The sequence below is a fragment of the Larimichthys crocea genome, unplaced genomic scaffold (genome assembly GCF_000972845.2).
Source record: "Larimichthys crocea isolate SSNF unplaced genomic scaffold, L_crocea_2.0 scaffold33, whole genome shotgun sequence".
NCBI classification, from domain to species: domain Eukaryota; kingdom Metazoa; phylum Chordata; class Actinopteri; family Sciaenidae; genus Larimichthys; species Larimichthys crocea.
This window is the reverse complement of record NW_020854355.1, coordinates 32,479-50,328: the sequence shown is the minus strand read 5'-3', so window position 1 is coordinate 50,328 and position 17,850 is coordinate 32,479. Positions and strand designations below refer to the sequence as shown.

General features: G+C 46.7%; 2 protein-coding genes across 3 annotated transcripts in view; one reads left to right on the top strand and one right to left on the bottom strand.

Annotated features, from left to right (window-relative positions):
• Positions 1-17: 17 nt before the first annotated feature.
• Positions 18-10,099, top strand: cdc27 (cell division cycle 27). 2 transcript variants are annotated; one of them, XM_027276284.1, is made up of 20 exons: positions 18-207; positions 1,513-1,588; positions 2,594-2,741; positions 2,953-3,078; positions 3,177-3,274; positions 5,420-5,562; positions 5,646-5,866; positions 6,050-6,149; positions 6,397-6,506; positions 6,625-6,724; positions 7,283-7,463; positions 7,826-7,998; positions 8,076-8,228; positions 8,369-8,449; positions 8,530-8,657; positions 8,787-8,904; positions 9,000-9,128; positions 9,228-9,302; positions 9,411-9,549; positions 9,707-10,099. In XM_027276284.1, the coding sequence occupies exons 1-20, from the start codon at positions 181-183 to the stop codon at positions 9,796-9,798; spliced, it is 2,418 nt and encodes an 805-aa protein (XP_027132085.1). In that variant the 5' UTR covers positions 18-180; the 3' UTR covers positions 9,799-10,099. The 2 variants fall into 2 exon arrangements, with proteins under 2 accessions (XP_027132085.1, XP_027132086.1); XM_027276285.1 differs by having other exon boundaries at positions 20-207; positions 9,411-9,540.
• A 791-nt stretch (positions 10,100-10,890) lies between these two features.
• Positions 10,891-17,850, bottom strand: part of maptb (microtubule-associated protein tau b) — a 7,942-nt gene continuing 982 nt past the window's right edge. The window contains exons 2-11 of the mRNA XM_019275563.2: positions 17,483-17,554; positions 16,126-16,950; positions 15,825-15,853; positions 14,829-14,886; positions 14,645-14,724; positions 13,771-13,920; positions 13,588-13,669; positions 12,697-12,806; positions 12,086-12,253; positions 10,891-12,007 (exon numbers count right to left, since the gene is read on the bottom strand). Coding sequence (XP_019131108.1) covers positions 11,975-12,007; positions 12,086-12,253; positions 12,697-12,806; positions 13,588-13,669; positions 13,771-13,920; positions 14,645-14,724; positions 14,829-14,886; positions 15,825-15,853; positions 16,126-16,950; positions 17,483-17,549 — 1,602 coding nt within the window. The 5' untranslated portion in view covers positions 17,550-17,554 and the 3' untranslated portion in view covers positions 10,891-11,974. The remainder of the gene's footprint in view (positions 12,008-12,085; positions 12,254-12,696; positions 12,807-13,587; positions 13,670-13,770; positions 13,921-14,644; positions 14,725-14,828; positions 14,887-15,824; positions 15,854-16,125; positions 16,951-17,482; positions 17,555-17,850) is intronic.

Genomic DNA, 17,850 nt, shown 5'->3' with positions numbered 1-17,850 from the left:
GTTTCACTGTCGTTAATCTCCGCTCCGGCCTTCCGGTCTCTTCGGCACTCTTCGGCTATGTTCGGCTGTTAACGGTCGGTGTGTTCAAATCTTCGGCCGCAGCTCCTCCTGGAGACTGAAGTGAAGAAAGAGCGGAGAGAAACGGACGACAGGAGCCGATAGACGGACTCTGGAAGCGGGATGACGGTGCTGCAGGAACCTGTCCAGGTAAAAACACACCTTCACTCCACTGTCACGAGCGGGGAGTCGAGTATTTATGAAGCCCGAGTTGCCTTCTCCGTCCCGGCCTCAGCGGCTGGTCCAGTCCGCGGTGTGAGCGCTCCCCCCGCCACAGGCCCCGCAGCCCGCCGCTAGCACGGAGTGTTTGAACCGTGTTTAAACCGGACAGGGACGGTGCGGTTCGGTTCGGTGTGGTTCGGCCCGTTACGGCTCGTGTGACTCACTAATACATAATGCTACTTCGTTAGCTCAATGAGCTCGGTCACAGGTCGGACCAGACTCCGTTTAGAATCTGTCAGGTTTAATGTCCGGCGATGAAGAGACTCGGCGGGTCACTCGGACCCGTCCCGGTGCCGCAGGTCTCCTCGGGTCCCGGTGCCGCAGGTCTCCTCGGGTCCCGGTGCCGCAGGTCTCCTCGGGTCCCGGTGCCGCAGGTCTCCTCACTCTGACCCGATCACTAAAGTTTAATCAGATAATCCATCGGTGATGTTGTGTTGTTCTCACGGAGGCTGCACCGCCGCAAACACTCCGTAAAGTTCAGATGTGTCGAACCAAACCGAGCCTGTGGTGATCCATGTATGCCGAACCCGTCAGCTGGCGGTACTGACCCATTAAAGTGTGTCAGAGAGGTCCGGATCTCTCCTGGTGAGCAGGAACATGCTAACATGCTACATTTGAAATGGAGATCTGTGTTAGCTGCTAATGCTACACTGTTAGCCGGCTAGCGTCGTGGCTAACGTTTGTCCCAGCTGAGGGAGACTCACCTGAGGGAGACTCACCTGAGGGAGACTCACCTGAGGGAGACTCACCTGAGGGAGACTCACCTGAGGGAGACTCACCTGTGAAGGACACACGCAGGTGTTTGAACAGTCTGACTCTAGACCAGCCGCAGAGGCTAAACTTAGCTTGATGCTAACCTAGCGCCGGTCAGCTGGTTAGCTTCTGTGTTAGCCACAGTGACTGTTAGCAGGGTTAGCATGTTTTTAGCATGTTGACATGGAGATCAATGACCAATAAGAGTCACAGAACCGGCTGATACCTGTCTGACCAGCTGTGTCACCTGTGGACTGACCTGTGGACACACCTGTGGACTGACCTGTGGACACACCTGTGGACTCACCTGTGGACACACAGCGTGTGTTAGTCAGTGTGTAGTCACATCTGCACATCAGAGTCTGTGTCTGACGTGGTCGTAGCGTGACTCTGTTAGCTCTGTCTGTCTCTCTGTGTTAACCTGTCTGTCTCTCTGTGTTGACCTGTCTGTCTCTCTGTGTTAACCTGTCTGTCTCTCAGGCTGCAGTGTGGCAGGCTCTGAATCATTACGCCTACCTGGACGCAGTTTTCCTCGCAGAGAGACTCTACGCTGAAGGTAACCTGTGTGTGTGTCTGTCTGTGCAGAAGAAGAAGAAATACTTTATTAATACACAAACGGGGAAATTCTTTTGTTTACATTTTAACCCAGACACACACTCATGCAGTACAAGGCACAGACATGCAATGTTTTTGGAGAGAGATGGTGGAGTGATGGGCAGCCCCCCTAAGGGGCGCCCAGCGAGCAGTTGGGGGGGATCTGTGCCTTGCTCAAGGGCACCTCGGCAGTGCCCAGGAGGTGAACTGGCACCTCTCTAGCTACCAATCCACCTTCCATATTTGGTCCATGCGGGACTTGAACCGGCTACCCTCCGGTTCCCAAGCCAAGTCCCAATGGACTGACTGAGCTACTGCCATGTGTGTGTGTATGTGTGTGTACACCTGTCTGTCTGTCTGTGTACCTGTCTGTCTGTCTATCTGTGTGTGTGTGTGTGTGTACCTGTCTGTCTGTCTATCTGTGTGTGTGTGTGTGTGTACCTGTCTGTCTGTCTGTCTGTGTGTGTGTGTGTATGTGTGTGTACACCTGTCTGTCTGTCTGTCTGTCTGTGTACCTGTCTGTCTGTCTATCTGTGTGTGTGTGTGTGTGTACCTGTCTGTCTGTCTATCTGTGTGTGTGTACCTGTCTGTCTGTCTGTGTGTGTGTGTACCTGTCTGTCTGTCTGTCTGTCTGTCTGTCTGTGTGTGTGTGTGTGTACCTGTCTGTCTGTCTGTCTGTGTGTGTGTCTGTCTGTCTGTGTACCTGTCTGTCTGTCTGTCTGTCTGTCTGTCTGTCTGTCTGTCTGTGTGTACCTGTCTGTCTGTCTGTGTGTACCTGTCTGTCTATCTGTGTGTGTACCTGTCTGTCTGTCTGTCTGTCTGTCTGTCTGTCTGTCTATCTGTGTGTGTACCTGTCTGTCTATCTGTGTATGTACCTGTCTGTCTCTCAGTGAGGTCAGAGGATGCCCTCTACCTGTTGGCCACATGGTGACCTGTCTGTCTGTGTGTGTACCTGTCTGTCTCTCAGTGAGATCGGAGGAGGCCCTCTACCTGTTGGCCACATGTTATTACCGCTCTGGGAAGCCTTATAAGGCATACAGGCTGCTGAAGGCTCACAGCTGCTCGACACCACAGGTTCGATTCCTGTTGGCCAAATGCTGCGTCGAACTGAGCAAGTAAGAACACACACACACACACACACACACACACAGTGTTTTGTATAAAGGCTTAAATAATAACAAGATGATGACGATGACATAACTAAGGGAACATTCAGGACTCACCTGAGCCGACCTTAACTGTCAGAGATGGTCTGCCTACAGAACTGTTTTGGAGCTGATAAGTGAAAGCTCTGACTCGTCTGTCTCTCACCTGTCTGTCTCTCAGGCTGGCTGAAGGAGAACAGGTTCTGATTGGTGGAGTTCTGAACAAACAGAAGAGTCAGGATGACATCATCACTGAGTTTGGAGACTCCGCCTCCTTCACGCTGTCGCTACTGGGACACATTTACTGGTACCAGAACCACCAGAACCACAGACCAGTCTGTTACTATGAGCCACTGATGACTGACCTGTCTCTCTCTCTCTCTTTCTGTCTATCGCTCTGAGCAGTAAGACAGATCGTGTTGCTAAAGGTGCCGAGTGTTTCCAGAGAAGTTTAACTCTCAACCCGTTCCTCTGGTCGCCTTTCCAGAACCTCTGTCACCTAGGTAACGCGCACACACATGCACACTATACTAAAACGCCTTAACCGCGTCACCTACGCCTGCATAATAACTGAAAAATACGCGTGCAGACACACAGTCCATGTGTTACCAAGAGAGACCGATGTGACAGTTCAGGCTATTTCAGTCGCACCTTAAGGAATGAAGTGTTGGCTTAGTACAATAGTGACACACGTGGTAACGCCTATAGCGCGTGAACGCCTACAACGGGATGCCGAGGTGTATCAGGGACTGTACCAGTGCTCAGGCGCGAGACTGAGGAAGAGGCTGCGTGCATTTACGCACAAGGTACACCGGATCATCAGGACCTGACAGTTATTTATGTTCTATGTTCTGCAGCCTGTCTACACTAGAGTTGCACGGTACCTGCGGTACCCCGTGGTGCCAGATCGTAACGGTTCCTACTGTACTAGACATTCTACACGACGGTCCTACCGTGGATTACTATCTACCGGTCCCAGTTTCCGCCTCTGCTCTCCTCCCGGCTTCTCACTGCATGCTACTCCTTTGTAAACAGAACAACATGGCTACTACTGCAACCGACCTCCACAGCTGCTGAATGATTGGCTGTTTACCTGTTGCTGGTGACGTCCGGGGATATGATAGGCTGTTTCCGCACGCTGGGTCTGCCCGTCTGTTAGCTGATTGTTCGTGTTTCTCCATGAAGACCGCTCCGCTTCCATAGAAACTTGCTTCAGAACAAACAACAAGCTAAAGTTCTGTCTCGCCCAGACGTGCACGGCTTACAGTCACAAACACGGGACAACACACTCACCATGGCAGAAGCACCGGGCCCGAGCGGCGAGTCTGCCGCGGTGTCGTTGTCAGTGGCAACACTAATTTGTTTCAGTCTAATTCTTACTTCAGCAGTATTATGTTTATCATGCACCAAACAACATTATAAGTAATTAATGAGTATTTATAACTTGTACAAATATTTTGCAGTTCATAAAAATAGTAATAAAAACGGCTGCAGTATCGCTAAACCGTTATATTTTGTCTCGTATAGTATCGTGGTTACTCATTTTGGTAACGTGACAACTCTAATCTGCACAGATCAGCTGTTACACAGTCTCAGGTTCATACGGGATTGTTTAGAAGAAAGCAGAACTTGATGAATCCCAAGCCCCATCAGAGCTGTCAGGATATTTCTGTCTTTAAGTAGCTGAAATCATTGTAGTTATCCCTTCCACCCTCGCCTCTTTTGTGTTTCGAACAAAAAACACTATATAAATATACGAGAGACAGAGAGGAGACACTGGGCGTGCATGATACCGATGTTCAGCCGATGCATCGGTGCATCCCTAAAAAGAACCATAAATGTAATACCAAATTACAAGAATACAACATTAAAAACAGGTTAGAGTAGGACAATGCAATTGAGTCAGTCAGATGGAAAAGGCAATTTTAAACAGGTGGGTTTTAGTGTGGACTTGAATTGTGAGAGTGAGTTGATGTTCCTTATGATGGGGGGTAAAGAGGTCCAGAGCTGGAGGTGAGACGGGCGGAGGGGGCAGTCAGGTGAATGGAGGAGGAAGATCTGTGGGAGCAAGGTGGAGAAGATCCGAGAGATATGGTGGTGTGAGGTTATGGATGGCTTTGAATGTGAGCAGAAGGATTTTGTAGTTGACGGGTGATTTGACCGGGAGCCAGTGGAGCTGCTTCAGGACAGGAGTGATGTGGTGGATGGAAGGGGTTCTGGTGATGATGCGGGCCAGTTGGAGCTTATAGAGAGATTTGTGGGTGAGGCCACGGAGGAGGGAGTTGCAGTAGTCCAGGCGGGAGGTGACGAGGCTATGAACCAGGATGGCAGCGGTATGAGGTGTAAGGAGGGACGGAGGTGGTTGATGTTGCGTAGGTGGAAATAGGCGGACCAGGTGATGTTGTTGATGTGAGACCGAGAAGAGAGTGTGCTCTCGAGGATGACACCCAGACTCTGAACCTGTTGTGGCGGGAAATGGAGCAATTGTCGATGTCAATAGAGAAACTGTTGGTTTTGGATAATGTTGATTTGGTGCCAGTGAGGAGAACCTCAGTTTTGTTCAACTGTATTATGTGTACATGTTACAGTGTGTGTGTGTGTGTGTGTGTGTGTGTGTGTGTGTGTGTGTGTGTGTGTGTGTGTTACAGGAGAGAAACCCGACCCTGATCAGGTCTTCAGGTTGTCCTCTCTACAGAACTCGTCAATAGCCCCGCCCCCTCCATCTGTTAGCCCCCATAATCCCTCCCACCGGTTAGACACCGCCCTCATGGAGACGCCACAAGACACGCTGGTACGTTAACCAAACACACCACGATGCTACAACCAGAAATACTGATCAGATAATGATTTTAATCAGACCTTTATTTTTTTCAGGAGTTGAATCGTCTGAATCTAGAATCATCAAATGGAAAACTGACATCTGATTTGTCAGTTTCTTATATTGACTCCTCCCTCATCTCCCCGGAGACCGGCTCCCTATTGGGTAACACAGTTTCCATGGCGTCAGCTGGTTCCTTATTGGCTAAACAGAACAAGCCCAAGAGTGGGCGGAGTTTACTTGGAGGACCTGCTGCACTCAGCCCTCTGACGCCCAGGTGAGTCATTTAAATAGTGCTGTACAGGTAGAGGCGTGGTCACACGAGCCTGAATGTCCTTTCTGCTTACTGCTCATGTGAAGCTGCTCAGACTGTACACAGCAGTAACACCTGGATTGTTTAAATACACCAGAAGCTTCACTGTGTGTGTGTGTGTGTGTGTGTGTGTGTGTGTGTGTGTAGCTTTGGCATCCTGCCACTGGAGCCCAGCCCCGGAGACCCCACATATCTACAGAACTATTCAGCTACCATGGAAACACAATCTACAGCTCCCAGCAAGAAGGTACATACATATATACACACACACACACACACACACACACACACTGACATCATGACACTGTATGTCCTGCCCACTACTTACCTGTTACCCTCCCATGACACTGTATGTCCTGCCCACTACTTACCTGTTACCCTCCAAGTGATGTCATCCATCAGGGGCGCTCGACAGGAAACATGCCCAACCTTCAAAATAAGTCTCAGAATGAGTTACTTTTCTGTAATATGACGTCATACTGTCTGTCTCTCAGCCTGTCTCCAGGATCAGTCAGTCAAAGTCTGTCTTCAGTCAGAGTGGTAACAGCAGAGATGTTCTTCCCATCCCCTTCAACCAATCACAGAGCTCCACTCCTCACACCAGGTAACTTTAGCTTTAGTGTGATTACCTGGTTTGGTCTGACGTCATTGTCTTTGGTCAGACAAACAATCTGTCTTTCCGATGACTTGTCTGTCTGTCTAATGACTTGTCTGTCTGTCAGTGGCTCCCCTCAGGTCCTCAGTCCCAGTATGTCTGGTCCTCCTAATGTTCAGCCCAGAAGAAGCTCCAGACTGTTTACTAGTGCCAGCTCTACTGCCAAGGTACAGGAACACTACATAACACAACTCTACAACTCTACAGAACGCTAACTACATAATTCATAATACTCTATAACACTTCCTCATACCGCATAAAGCACAAACACCCGCCTGCTCGAGGTGCTCTGTGGAATTGACGCGTGCTGCTCACGGCAAGCGTAAAAAATAATGGACGAGCCGAAAAAAGTGTGAAAACACACTTGCACAACCTAAAATCAAATAATGAATTGTATGACATATGGTGCATACCTTATACATACATAATACATAATCAATCATCCTAATTAGTCTTTCTATACATTATTTTGTGCATTATCATGTATGTACATATAATGCTAGGATATTTTTTTAAATGTAAAGCTTTAGTTAATAAAATGATCACAATGATCTTTTTTTGCACGGGAAAAAATGTGGCTAGTGGAAATTCTGATTGGCTGGTAACTTGAGAAACTGACTAGCCACTTGGTGGCAAGTTAATGTAGAGCCCGTAGTAGTAGTAGTAGTAGTAGTAGTAGTAGTAGTAGTGGAGGACTGCTGCCTCACCACTCCTTGTCTTCGCAGGAGAACAGTAAGAAGTTAAAGATGAAGTTCCCGACAAAGATCCCGAACAGGAAAACTAAATGTAAATCAGCAAAGACGTCAAACAGCAGCAACCTGAACGAGAGTCTGGACATCCTGAGACTGGATCCCAGTTTGAGTCTGCCAGACGCCAAGATCCCCCAGTACCAGAGAGCTGCAGCAGGTACGAATGCTACAACCATTATCAACCACACCTGTAAAACCTCCACAGAGATCAGTCTGTCCCTATGGTGATGACTGTATAGGTCAAGTCAGGACGTAGTCTCTGTGACGTCCCTGCAGACTGTCTAAAACCTGGACGCAGTCTCCGTGACGTCCCCGCAGACTGTCTAAAACCTGGACGTAGTCTTTTTTTATATTGTATGTTAATGTCTGCGCCTACCTGTCATGTCTCGTCTTTTAACTGTACTTATGTCTCTACCTATTTGTACAATTGAGAGCAAAACTGAGCCGGAGTCAAATTTCTCATGTGTGTTCACACACATAAAGTGATTCTGATAAGTGTTTGTTTGTTTGTGTGTACAGACAGTGTGATGGCGTTGTTACGGGAGCTGGGCCGTGGTTACCAGGCGCTGTGCTCGTATAACTGCAGAGAAGCCATCAACATCCTGACCTCCCTCCCTCCCCAGCACTACAACACCGGCTGGGTCCTCACACACATTGGACGGGCGTATTTCGAACTGGCCGAGTACACACAGGTAACGCTCACCTGACGACACACAGGTAACACTCACCTGACGACACAGGTAATGTCATAATGATGTGTGTTTTTTAGGCGGAGCGTCTATTCAGCGAGGTTCGCAGGATTGAGTCCTACAGAGTCGAGGGGATGGAGATTTATTCAACGACACTGTGGCACCTGCAGAAAGATGTCGCCCTTTCTGCTCTGTCCAAAGACCTGACAGACATGGATAAGAACTGTCCCGAGGTAACAACCACACCTGTCCACAGACTAGGGGGGGGGGGTCAATAAACAGATCTTAGGAGGTCACACAGATCCAGTGATCTAGTTGAATCTACAGGGTCAGGATGTACCCACCTGTCTGTCTCTCACCCGTCTGTCTACAGGCCTGGTGTGTGGCAGGAAACTGTTTCAGTCTGCAGAGAGAGCACGACATCGCCATCAAGTTCTTCCAGAGAGCCATCCAGGTGAGGGGTCTGTCTGTCTGTCTGTCTGTCTGTCTGTCTGTCTGTCTGTCTCTGACCCATCTGACCCGTCTGTCTCTCAGGTGGACCCTGCCTTTGCGTACGCCTACACTCTGTTGGGTCATGAGTTCGTGCTGACGGAGGAGTTGGACCGAGCGCTCGCCTGTTTCCGAAACGCCATCAGAGTCAACAACCGACACTACAACGCCTGGTACGGTAACCATGGCGACACACTATGTGTATGTACTGTGTGTACACATATATGTGTGTGAACTCACAGTACAGACACTTCATGTATGTGTTGATTATAAACATGCTAATTACTGTGTGTGTGTTGCAGGTATGGTTTGGGGATGATCTACTACAAACAGGAGAAGTTTAACTTGGCAGAGATTCACTTTAAGAAGGCGCTCAGCATCAACCCTCAGAGCTCTGTGCTGCTTTGCCACATCGGAGTGGTACGTTAGCATGTGGCTTAGCATGTAGCATATAGAGATGTGCTGTATTGAATACTGATTGATCTGCCTGTCTGTCTGTCTCTCTGCCCGTCTAGGTGCAGCATGCGTTGAAGAAGTCTGATGCAGCTTTAGAGACTCTGAACAGAGCGATAGGGATCGACCCCAAAAACCCGCTGTGCAAGTTCCACCGAGCGTCCATCCTGTTTGCTAACGACAAGTACAAGGTGACCTGTCTGTCTGTCTGTCTGCCTATGACCTGTCACTCTGTCTCTGACTGTGACCAGTGACCTGTCTGTCTCTCTCTCTGACCTGTCTCTCTGCAGGCAGCTCTTCAGGAGCTGGAGGAGTTGAAGCAGATTGTTCCCAAAGAGTCTCTGGTTTACTTTCTCATAGGAAAGGTGAGACAGGACAACAGCTGATTCACATGATCTCAGAACATCCACCTGTCTGTCTGACTGATTGACTGTCTTTCTGCCTGACTACTTGTCTGTCTCTCTCTCCCCCAGGTGTATAAGAAGCTGGGTCAGACTCACCTGGCTCTGATGAACTTCAGCTGGGCGATGGATCTGGACCCGAAAGGAGCAAACAACCAGATCAAAGAAGCCATCGACAAGAGATACTTGCCAGAGGATGAAGGTGAGACAGGTACACACTGACACACTCTGTATTGTCTTCGTCAGTCATTGTTGGCCATTATTTATTTACAAACTTGATTTTTAAGTATTGCTTTTGTGATTGGAGGTGTGAACAAGGTGGTGGTGGAGCTGTTCTCACCTGTCTCTCTCTGTCTATCTCCTGTCAGCGGCTGAGGTGGATGACAGTCAGGACAGCAGCATCATGACGGATGCTGATGACACGCAGCTCCACACGGCGGAGAGCGATGACGTCCTTTAGCCTCGCCCCTCCCATCTAACCCCACCCCTTGCTCGGGCCAAGTTCCACCCCCTGCTCTGATTGGCCAGAGGAGTACTGTTGCTAGGCAACATTTTGACAGACAGTTCTTCAGTTTAGCTCCGCCCTTGGTCCTCCTCCCTGTCCTTTGATTGGCTAAAAGAGACTGCTGCTGCTCCCTAACCCTGCCCCCTGCCCGTTCTCTTATGTCATCGAGCTCGTCCTCTGACATCACAGCTGTTTTTTATGTTCTTTTTATCATCGTTATGGAAATAAATCAATAAAAAAAACATGTAAAACCCCGTCCACTGCTCTGTCTACTTCCTGATTGGACAAGGTGAGTCAAGGTACGCTCAGAGAGATAAATATAACAGGGCTGTGGCTCAGAGGTAGAGCAGGTCGTCCACTAACCAGATGATTGGTGGTTCAATCCCTGGCTCCATTGGGTGATTCCTAAAGTTCCCTAAAGGAAGCATATATAAACTAAATAGAAGTGGTCCTAGTACAGAACCTTGTGGGACTCCATGACAAACTTTGGTCTGCATGGAGGATTCATCATTGACGTGAACAAACTGAGATCGATCTAAGAAATACGACTTAAACCAGCTTAGGGCGGTTCCTTTGATGCCAGTTTGATGTTCCAGTCTCTGTAAAAGAATTTGATGGTCAATGGTGTCAAATGCAGCACTAAGATCTAACAGGACAAGTACAGAGATGAGTCCTTTGTCTGATGCCATTAGGAGGTCATTTGTAACTTTGACTAATGCGGTCTCTGTGCTATGATGCACTCTAAATCCTGACTGGAAATCCTCAAATAGACTATTGTTATGGAGAAAGTCACACAGCTGATTAGCTACAGCTTTCTCAAGTATCTTAGACAGAAAGGGAAGGTTTGATATCGGTCTGTAGTTGGCTAAGACCTCTGGGTCTAGAGTGGGCTTTTTAAGAAGAGGTTTAATTACAGCTACCTTAAAGGACTGTGGTACATATCCTGATAATAAAGACAGATTAATCGTATCCAATAAAGGGCTAAGTAGAGGTTTAGATGAAGAAATCATTGAAGTTATGTGAAGGTCTATGGGAGAAAAGACGCAGTTTAGATTCAAGTGAAACTTTATTGGTACAAAGAACAGCCAACAAGCAGAGAGTACGGTTTGGCACCTGGTATCAAACTGCATTCTGGTTATTTTTAATGAGAGGGGGTTATCACGGGGCCTACAGTAAGTCAGCATTCAGGAACACAGAACAGATGCTTGGCTGAGAATGGTAACATGACAAAGAGGGGGACTGATAGGAGGGATTTTATGAGGAAAGCAAAGAAGCTAATGTGGTAATCCAGTTATCAGCATGAATTGAAGCGGTGGCCACGTTTTGTTTCTACAATCATCGATGCATCGCAAACACAATCACACGGCAGCTTTCAAACAGTGGACGCTGGTCCAAATTTCCTGGTCTCGTCAGCCTTTATGACATATAGCTCAATTGTAAGATGCACATGCCCCATGAGAGAACGTGCCTCATGTCAGCGGCCATATTTGTAGTTCTGTAATGTTAGGTTGCATCAGGTGATCTTAACATTGAAATTTGAGTTTTTATTTATTTTATTTTTATTTTAATTCTGCAAGCTTCTTCAAGGACTCAAACACCTCCTCGAGTAGTCCTGGACTCAAACCGAAGCCCCTAAAACGTTCACAGATTTTACCTCTGTCTGATGTGCAGTTAAATCTAGTTAAATACTAAAACTAAAAGCACGGGATACTGTTAGCTTAGCACAAAGTCTCAACAAAAGAGAAAAACTGGGGAAACCTGTTAGCCATGCTGTATTAGAAGTAAGTTAGCACATTCTTAGTTAGTTTCACATCCCCAGTCTTTGAGCTAAGCTTGGCTAACCACACCTCTATCTGTACTGGACGGATGAAGACTAAATTGATATTCACCTGCCTACTGTAATTGACAATCGCTTCTCAAAGTTCATCTAATGCTAATCTGATAGTTCATCTAATGCTAATCTGGGTGAGATGTGTTCAGAAATTTTAACTTCATAAAATCTCTCCCGTCCTGTTTGCGTGACATCACATGAAGGTCATGAGGAAAAAGGCAGAATCATTTTTTTGTTCTTCCATCAGGCTGTTTCCTTGGTAACACGAGGGGCGGGGTCTTTATGCACAGGGTTGCCCAATCACAGGCCCTGCTTGGCAAGGGATGCAGACACCTAAGAGGAAGAGGAAGTTATTTGTTAATGTGTGTTTGACATTCATGATTTTTTTTTTTGAACAGGTAAATCTTTGACCTCGTCAGCCAGCGTGTTGAGGGGTGGAGCTTCAGCAGCATTAAGGCTTCCGGGAGAGGAAGTGTTGCTAAGGCGAGCAGGGGAGGAATCAGGCTGGACGACAATGTCAGCACCGTGGTCTGTCCGAGCTTTGGCATTTTCTTTGAAACTCAGCTTGTGACTCTCAATCTGTCAACACAGCATCAGTATAAAAGTTGTTACATATGACAAATTGTACAGTTATTAAAATATTAATATATTATTTAAATGCCACAGAATTATTGAATATGATCTGTGTACAGTTATTACAGTACAAGTCCAAATAATTCATTTTGTGGTATTACAATATAATGTAATAACAGGAAGTGACTTTGTGTGACTTCCTGTCTGATCTCTCCTCTCCTCCTGCAGATGCTTTCAGCTGCTCATGCTACTTTTATTGTGAAACATCTACAGGAAGTGCTTCCATTGAAGACCTGACTGGAACAATAGTGGCTATTACACATTATAACAGTTTTATGTTACTACAGTGTTATTCAGGCTTCTTTGTCTTGATGCCTCCAGATGTTTACAGATGCTTTATCTGCTGATGTTCAGTAACTTTGTTCATGTGTTTGCATGTTAGCGTGTACCTTCTTCTTCCCTCCTCCTGGCACATGAGTGATGTTCTCCAGAGAACCCACTTTAGACTGAACAGCTTTTAAATCCACCTTCTCTGATTTGATCTCCAGTTTGCCTCCACCTGACACAGAGCAGTACATTATCATGTCAAACACAGAGTCAAACATGATCAGACCACAGGACAGCAATAATGACAATAAATAATACTTCCTTTAGAGCAGCGGTGTCCACACTTCTTTTAAAGAGGGGCAGATTTGACTATATGAAGATGACCGGGGGGGAAATCCAAAGATTTAAAAAATGAAAAAAATCACCAATAAAAGTTACAAACAAATGTTCTCTAATAATTTAATTTTCATTGTCACAATTATCTTTTTTTTAATGACAATGTCACCAAATCTAAACCAATCAGACATGATCAAATCTAAACCAATCAGACATGATCAAATCTAAACCAATCAGACATGATCAAATCTAAACCAATCAGGTGTGAACAAATCTAACAGCAGTTCTTCTTCTGTCACATCTGGAGTCAGATCACAGAATAAACCGTATGAACACATAAAACTGAATGAAGCTGATACAAATCTGAACCTCATGTTCATTTTAAACATGACTTATTATGAGTAATGCAAAGTCTGAACATTTCAGTTCAACACGTTTCACTCTGTCTCTGTAACAAAGTTACATCTACAGATATATAACAGAAGCAGTTTTGATGCTTCATCATGTCAACAATAAAAGACAAACAGTATCTGACAATCCAGCAGGCCATAAATAATATATTATAAACATAAAGTTGACATCTGACCGCAGGCTGTGATTGGCCCCTGGGCTGTACTCAGTAATAATCATTTACATATTTAGATATCTTTACACATATTTATTTATTGGTGGGTCACCTGGTTTGTGGTGGATGTTGTCTTTGGAGCCGCACTTTGATGTCACGTTACTGAGATCTAACTTTTTATGAACAATCTGAACCTGCAGAAAGACAGGCAGAAAGACAGAGACAGGCATATATATGTATGTGTGTATATATAATATATCTCTATATATATATATATATATTAGTTGTGTGTTACCTTGCCCCCTCCTGGTGTGTGTTTGAGGTTCTCAGTGGATCTGATCTTGGACCTCACATTGCTGAGGTCTGGCATTGGGTGGGAGGGGAGGGGGGGTGTCCGTCCCCGAGTAGCACCTGGAGACCTGGGGGGGGTCCGGACTACCGCCACCTGCAGCACCATGGGATCAGAACCAGTTTAAATAGCAACACGAAGAAAACAGCTGAAGTATCCAAGACCAGTATGAACCAGGACAACGGGTTAAAAGCCAGGGTTCTGTTTTGAAACTGAAAATATGCTACGCTGGCCACCACCATCTTGGACGTCCTGCTTCTTCCTCCTCACGGTTAATCTAAATATGGTCAAAGATGTGGATCATCTGTGGCTGTGGCTCAGGAGGTAGAGTAGGTCCACTAATCAGAATCAGAAGATCAGTTAAATTCCCAGCTCCTCCAGTCTGCATGTCATCAAGTGTCCTTCAAGGCTGTGCCATCAATGTATGAATATGTATGATTCCCTTCTCTGTAAGTCACTTAAATAAAAGCATCAGCTGAATGACCAAATGACTAAATGGGATCAGTAGACCTGATGCCTGGGTGCTGTAATAAGCCATCTGTAACGTCCCCCACCTGTCAGTCAAAGCGTCCATGCTCTTAACCCTGCATAACTTTAAGCCTTAATATAATGTGAACAGGTGAGTTGTATATAAATTCACCCTCAGTACAGTTGTCATGAACGGGGAAATTAGCTACAGAGACCAAAACTGTTTTTTGTACCAGGACTTATGGAGACTGACTCCTCCTCAAGAGGACGTTTGATGAACTGCAGATTTTGACGTGGAGGTTGCTTCTTGGTTCTACGTTGCCAGTGCCTGAAGCTGATTAAACAGACAGACCTTTTTGATGTCTCTGTTTGGGGTTGAAGATCGACTGGCAGGAGAACGACTTCCTGGACTACTGACTCCATCGACTGACTCTGTCAGACAGACAGGTAACGAGACAGACAGGTTAACTAGTGATCTAGTGATCTAGTGACTAGTGAAGTGTTGTTAAATGTTGAAGCGGTGTGGACACCTGTACCTGTACTCTTGGCTGAGATCATCTTCGCTGCTCGGGCGCCTCCTGCTGTCCTGGAGGTCTGAAACACACACACAGTGTGTAAAAGTTTAGTACAGGTGTGGTTCAGGTGTAGTTCAGGTGTAGTACAGGTAAAGTACAGGTGTAGTTCAGGTGTAATACAGGTAAAGTACAGGTGTAGATCAGGTGTAATACAGGTAAAGTACAGGTGTAGTTCAGGTGTAGTACAGGTGTAGTTCAGGTGTAGTTCAGGTGTAATACAGGTAAAGTACAGGTGTAGTTCAGGTGTAATACAGGTAAAGTACAGGTGTAGTTCAGGTGTAGTACAGGTGTAGTTCAGGTGTAATACAGGTAAAGTACAGGTGTAGTTCAGGTGTAATACAGGTAAAGTACAGGTGTAGTTCAGGTGTAGTACAGGTGTAGTTCAGGTGTAATACAGGTAAAGTACAGGTGTAGTTCAGGTGTAATACAGGTAAAGTACAGGTGTAGTTCAGGTGTAGTACAGTAGTTCAGTAATACAGGTAAAGTACAGGTGTAGTTCAGGTGTAATACAGGTAAAGTACAGGTGTAGTTCAGGTGTAGTACAGTAATACAGGTAAAGTACAGGTGTAGTTCAGGTGTAATACAGGTAAAGTACAGGTGTAGTTCAGGTGTAGTACAGGTGTAGTTCAGGTGTAATACAGGTAAAGTACAGGTGTAGTTCAGGTGTAATACAGGTAAAGTACAGGTGTAGTTCAGGTGTAGTACAGTAGTACAGTAATACAGGTAAAGTACAGGTGTAGTTCAGGTGTAATACAGGTAAAGTACAGGTGTAGTTCAGGTGTAGTACAGGTGTAGTACAGTAGTACAGGTAAAGTACAGGTGTAGTTCAGGTGTAATACAGGTAAAGTACAGGTGTAGTTCAGGTGTAGTACAGGTGTAGTTCAGGTGTAATACAGGTAAAGTACAGGTGTAGTACAGGTGTAGTACAGGTGTAGTACAGGTGCTGGTGTGTTCTACCTTCACAGTCTCTTCAGGTTCCTTCACAGCTGACAACAAAAGAAGAAATCAGAGGAAGTGATGTCATCACAATCAACATCAACTCATCAATATTCGTGTTTGATATTAATGTTATTAGAAGAGGAGGAGAAACAAAGAGGAGGAGAAATAAAGAGGAGGAGAAACAAAGAGGAGGAGAAATAAAGAGGAGGAGAAATAAAGTGGATGTGCAGACAAAGATAAGAAAAGGAGGATATGGGTGGAGGAGAAGTTAGGTAAAACAAGGAGCTGAAAAAGGAGGAGGAGGAGGTTCAGGACAGACCTTTGTGAGGAGCGTTTGATTTCCTCACTTGGGAAGCCTGTTTTTTTTGAGGAGCAGCCAGTGTTGGAGAGGAGGAGGTGGGTGGAGCTTTGGTTCTGGAGGGAGGAGCGTTTGTTTGATCATCTAGAACCTTCTGGTCCACAGATGATGGAGGGATAGAAGGTGTTTGTTGCATCAGTGTGTTTGTTTTCTCCTCCCGATCCTCCTGAGGAGGTGTGATGGAGGAGCTCTCTTTCTCTTCTTTGCCTCCTTCAAGCTGCTCCTCATTTTTCACCACATCCTCATTCATCCTTTCTTTCTCCTCCTCTTCCCGCTCGTCTCCTCTGACCTCCCCCTCCTCTCGCTGCTGTGAAGGAGGAGGTGTGACGGAGGAGCAGCAAGTCTCAGGTTTCTTCTCCAACTTCTTGTCTTCCGCTCCTCCTTCGAGCTGCTCCTTCACCTCCTCTTTCTCTTGTTCATCGGGAGCTACTGGGGAAGAGCAGCGAGTCTCTTCATCTCCTCTTTGCTCTTCCTCGTTCTTCATCATTGGTCTCTCCTCCTCCACCTCCTCCTCGTTCTTCATCATTGGTCTCTCCTCCTCAATCTCCTCCTCATTCTTCATGATTGGTCTCTCCTCCTCAATCTCCTCCTCATTCTTCATCATTGGTCTCTCCTCCTCAATCTCCTCCTCATTCATCATCATTGGTCTCTCCTCCTCAATCTCCTCCTCATTCTTCAACATTGGTCTCTCCTCCTCCACCTCCCCCTCATTCTTCATCACTGGTCTCTCCCCATCTCCTCGCTTCTTCTTCACCTCCTCCTCAGCATCGCTTAAAGAGTCGAGGTCTGAGTGGGAAAAGGACAAAGAGGAGGCGGAAAGGAGGGGAGAGGAGAAGAGGAGAGAGGAGGAGAACAGGAGAGGTGGAAACCTGTCTCTACTTGTCTGTGTCCACCTGTCTGTCTCTACCTGTCTGTGTGCACCTGTCTGTCTCTACCTGTCTTTATCCACCTGTCTGTGTGCACCTGTCTGTCTCTACCTGTCTGTGTCCACCTGTCTGTCTCTACCTGTCTGTGTCTCACCTGTCTGTGTGCACCTGTCTGTCTCTACCTGTCTTTATCCACCTGTCTTTATCTACCTGTCTGTATCCACCTGTCTGTCTCTACCTGTCTTTATCTAACTGTCTGTATCCACCTGTCTGCCTCTACCTGTCTGTCTCTACCTGTCTTTATCTACCTGTCTATATCCACCTGTCTGTATCCACCTGTCTGTCTCTACCTGTCTTTATCTACCTGTCTGTATCCACCTGTCTGCCTCTACCTGTCTGTCTCTACCTGTCTGACCCCCCTCTGAATTTTTGAAGAATTCGGTGACACTAACCTCCCATCATGCTCTGCTCTTCAGGGACGGGGCTACCTCCAAGGGGGGCGGAGTATCCATCCATCATTACTCCTGCAGGAGGAGGAGGAGAGGAGAGAGAAGAAAGGAGAGAGGAGAGAATGAGAGAGGAGGACGGAAGAGGAGAGGAGGAGAGAGGACATGAGGAGGATGGAAGAGGAGAGGATGAGAGAGGAGAGGATGAGAGAAGGAGAGAGGAGACGAGGATGAGAGGAGAGGATGAGAGAGGAGAGGAGAGAGGAGAGGAGAGAGGAGAGGATGCGAAAGGAGAGAGGAGAGGATGAGAGAGGAGAGGAGAGAGGAGAGGATGAGAGAGGAGAGAGGAGAGGATGAGAGAGGAGAGAGGAGAG

Bases quoted from the DNA above. Each gene is read 5' to 3' on its own strand.
- cdc27 (XM_027276284.1), top strand. From the start codon at position 181: ATGACGGTGCTGCAGGAACCTGTCCAG. The intron at 5,563-5,645 runs GTACGTTAACCA...TATTTTTTTCAG, and splicing joins AGACGCCACAAGACACGCTG to GAGTTGAATCGTCTGAATCT. The intron at 6,150-6,396 runs GTACATACATAT...TCTGTCTCTCAG, and splicing joins CTACAGCTCCCAGCAAGAAG to CCTGTCTCCAGGATCAGTCA.